The 2,985-nt window shown below is 55.0% G+C and overlaps 1 protein-coding gene across 1 annotated transcript; it reads left to right on the top strand.

Annotated features, from left to right (window-relative positions):
• The first annotated feature begins 403 nt into the window (after nt 1-403).
• On the top strand, nt 404-2,127 carry LOC113202514 (uncharacterized). The gene is made up of 2 exons (XM_026416773.2): nt 404-842; nt 1,519-2,127. Exons 1-2 carry the CDS (start codon nt 754-756, stop codon nt 1,910-1,912), a joined length of 483 nt encoding a protein of 160 aa, XP_026272558.1. The 5' UTR covers nt 404-753; the 3' UTR covers nt 1,913-2,127.
• The last annotated feature ends 858 nt before the right edge of the window (nt 2,128-2,985 follow it).

Raw genomic sequence — 2,985 nt, 5'->3', positions numbered from 1 at the left:
GCCGCAGCCCGCGCCCGGTAATGAGAGGGTATCCCTCCGGGACCAGCGCCCGGAAACGGCCCGCGCACAATGGAGCCGGCCACACACAGACACACACACACTCACACACAGACACCCCCCCCCACACACACACACACATACATATACATATACACAACCTTCACACCTCGCCAGCGCAGCTCGGGGCCCGGTATCTCCTCCTCAACTGGATCTCGCCACCGCAAACTCACCTGGAAGCAGAGGAATAAGTAGATTTAGAACATGAGAAGAACGGTGTGACTGAACGTGAAGCTAGACGCGGACAGCTGCAGACGTTTTTCAGGGCGGTCCCCGAGCGCTTAATCGGCACATTGTGATTGACAAAGCGCCGAGCTGGGGGGAGGGGGGCGTCCAGGTGTGTCCAGTCCACCAACCACCGCGGGCCGGCGAGCGCTGAGCTTATTGTACTGTTGTTCTAAAAGTATATTGGGGAAAAGTATCGAAGGGAGATAGGAGGGGAGGGACACTGACCGCTCCATGGGAAGCTCACTAGTAAAACCGGGAAAGCAAAACAGTTGCAGCAGCTCTCGTGTTTGTTTGGGGACGGCGCTACGCCACGCCATCTCCTCAGCGCTACCTTCTTCTTGTTCCTCTTATCGAGCAGCTTCCTCATAAGCCGTGCGATTTCTGGGCTCGTCGTCACTTCACAGCGATCCCCTGCCAGTGCAAGACAGCCTCGCTGCGCTCGCTGCTCGCCGTTCTACCGCCAACGCCATGAAGACCATCTCGTTCCTCGTCGTGCTGTCGTGCGCCGGACTCACCCTCGGCGACTGGGGGCAGCTCTTGCAGCCGAAGAAGTTTGAGTGAGTACTAAAGACTTCGCACATTAACCGCACCGGAGCAGTTGCTGCTAGTAAATTTGTAAACATAATGAGACCGTTCTACGGTTGGATTCGGCAAACATCGTCACCACGATGTAGAGGAGTTTTCAACAACCTGATCGTCTCACCAAGTGAATACCAGTGAAAGTGGTACGAAAGACTCTGTGTAAATACCAGGTGGCTGACTCACGTTGCTCACTTTGGTAGCTGTACTGTACCGCATGGATGGGTGCGCGCGGGTTTGCCTATCCTCGCTGCCCACGGCTCCATGGCCCCCGTGCGAGTAGGCAACACGCCTGCATGCGTGCATGCGGTACAGTACAGCTACAAAAGTGAGCGGCGTGAGTCAGCCAATGAAAGTGTGCAAGAAATACATTTTACGTACAACTGTACACTGATACGTTTAAGTTTTGTAATATGCGAGGAAAATGTATTTATAGCACAAAGAAAACCGTTGTTCAGAAATCATTTCTTTATGTACACTATGGCCGTCAAAATTAGCGGTCCACTTTATCGAAATGCTGTAAATATTAGCCCGATTGAGTTAGAAGGTCGCCCTTTGGAGTAGACATGGCCCCTAAAAATTTTTCTCTCTAAGAATTTTTAACTAAAGTGCGTTTGTTAAACTCGCCTCTCTTTCTTCTGTTGCCGTGACCAGCGCTTGCAAGGAGTACGCCGTAGGATTCAACGGACTGGGTCTCTTTGTGCCGCTGCTGGGTAGAGAGGAATACGGAGCACCGAATTCGACGATCACGTTCGCAGGGGGTCCTATCGTCGGCGGCGTCCCCCTACCCTCCGACGGCGTGTTCAGATGCCGCTGCCGGGGCACGTACCAGTTCACGTTCACCGCGCCGTCCACGGTCAAGCTGTGCCTCAAGAGTCGGTACCCGGTCGACAACGAGTGGGACAAGCAGGCGTGCGGCCAGCAGCACACTGTCCTGAAGTACGTGCACGCCGGCGAGGAGGTGGCCGTGTACGTGGAGAGCGGCAACCTGCTCGACGCGGACCGCGATAGCTTCGGCTTCACCGGCTTCCTGGTATATCCCGACTAAAAAATGGTTTCGCCCAAACGAAAATTGTTTCGTATGTGTATCGGATTTGTGCCATATTTTGCCTGCCAAGTACAAATACAGTAGTATTAAAAGAATATCGAACTAAATTAAACGCGGTATACATAATTTCACTCCTCCCCTCAAAAAAACAAAAACAAAACAAACCTAACAGCTTCAGCTTCTCCGGAACTATTTTGGTTAGCTTTCCAGACAGCCCGCGTAACACGATGTCTACACGGTTTCTCTCTCTGGTGTTTTGTAGGTTTGATCCGAGGTTTGATCTGCTTTCAATCACACTCCAGTCTTGAAAAAGAAAACACAGCCTCGCTGTCTTGTCCCACACTGGCCGCGAGTCACGGGCCTACCTGCTGCCATTACAGCTCACGTTTACAGCCTCCTCTGTCCTGTCGGACGCACTTCTCTACCTGGACCGGTGGGGGCGAGGCGAGCCGTTGGGCTGCCATATAAACCCCAGAGCGCCACTCACGCCCCGTCGTCAGGTCAGCCTAAAACTAAACTGCCGCCGAGCGACGACGTTTTTACACAACGCTTTCAAATAAAACGCTGTTCTTCGCCCTGCCGCCGCCGCCGGCCATCGCCACGACCTTTCGAAAAGTCGATTAGCCCGCCAGGCCAGGCCGGGGCTCGGAGGCGGCTGCTCATCAGCGGACGAGTTACGACGGGACCAGGACCTGTCGCTACCTCCGGATTAACATTTTAAGTAGGTTTCCGCCGAGAAAGGAAATAAGGCAGAGATAGGGCAGCCCGGGGCCAGCCAGGCGCAGGGCGAGCGGAGTGCGTACTACTGTACCGCCGTGGTCCGGTCTGCTGAACAACTGAACAGCACGGGGGCCCAAATAGTGGAGCAGGCGTGCTGCTGATAAGATTAGGCCGCCGTAGGCCGCGCCCCGAGGTGCAGCCGACAACGAGTCCGCCGAGGTCCGAGGCGCTGAGTCAACAGCTTCACCCCCGTTCGGCTCTTTGGGCTGCTGGAGCTGCCGTGCATCAGACGGGAAGAGCAGTCCGTCCGCGGCAAGCACATGTCTCGCCTGGGCGCCCGCGCAGTCAATGCG

Source organism: Frankliniella occidentalis, unplaced genomic scaffold (genome assembly GCF_000697945.3).
Source record: "Frankliniella occidentalis isolate FOCC.00 unplaced genomic scaffold, Focc_3.1 Scaffold296, whole genome shotgun sequence".
Classification (NCBI taxonomy): domain Eukaryota; kingdom Metazoa; phylum Arthropoda; class Insecta; order Thysanoptera; family Thripidae; genus Frankliniella; species Frankliniella occidentalis.
Note: the sequence above shows the minus strand (reverse complement) of the source record. Positions and strands in the feature narration are given on the sequence as shown.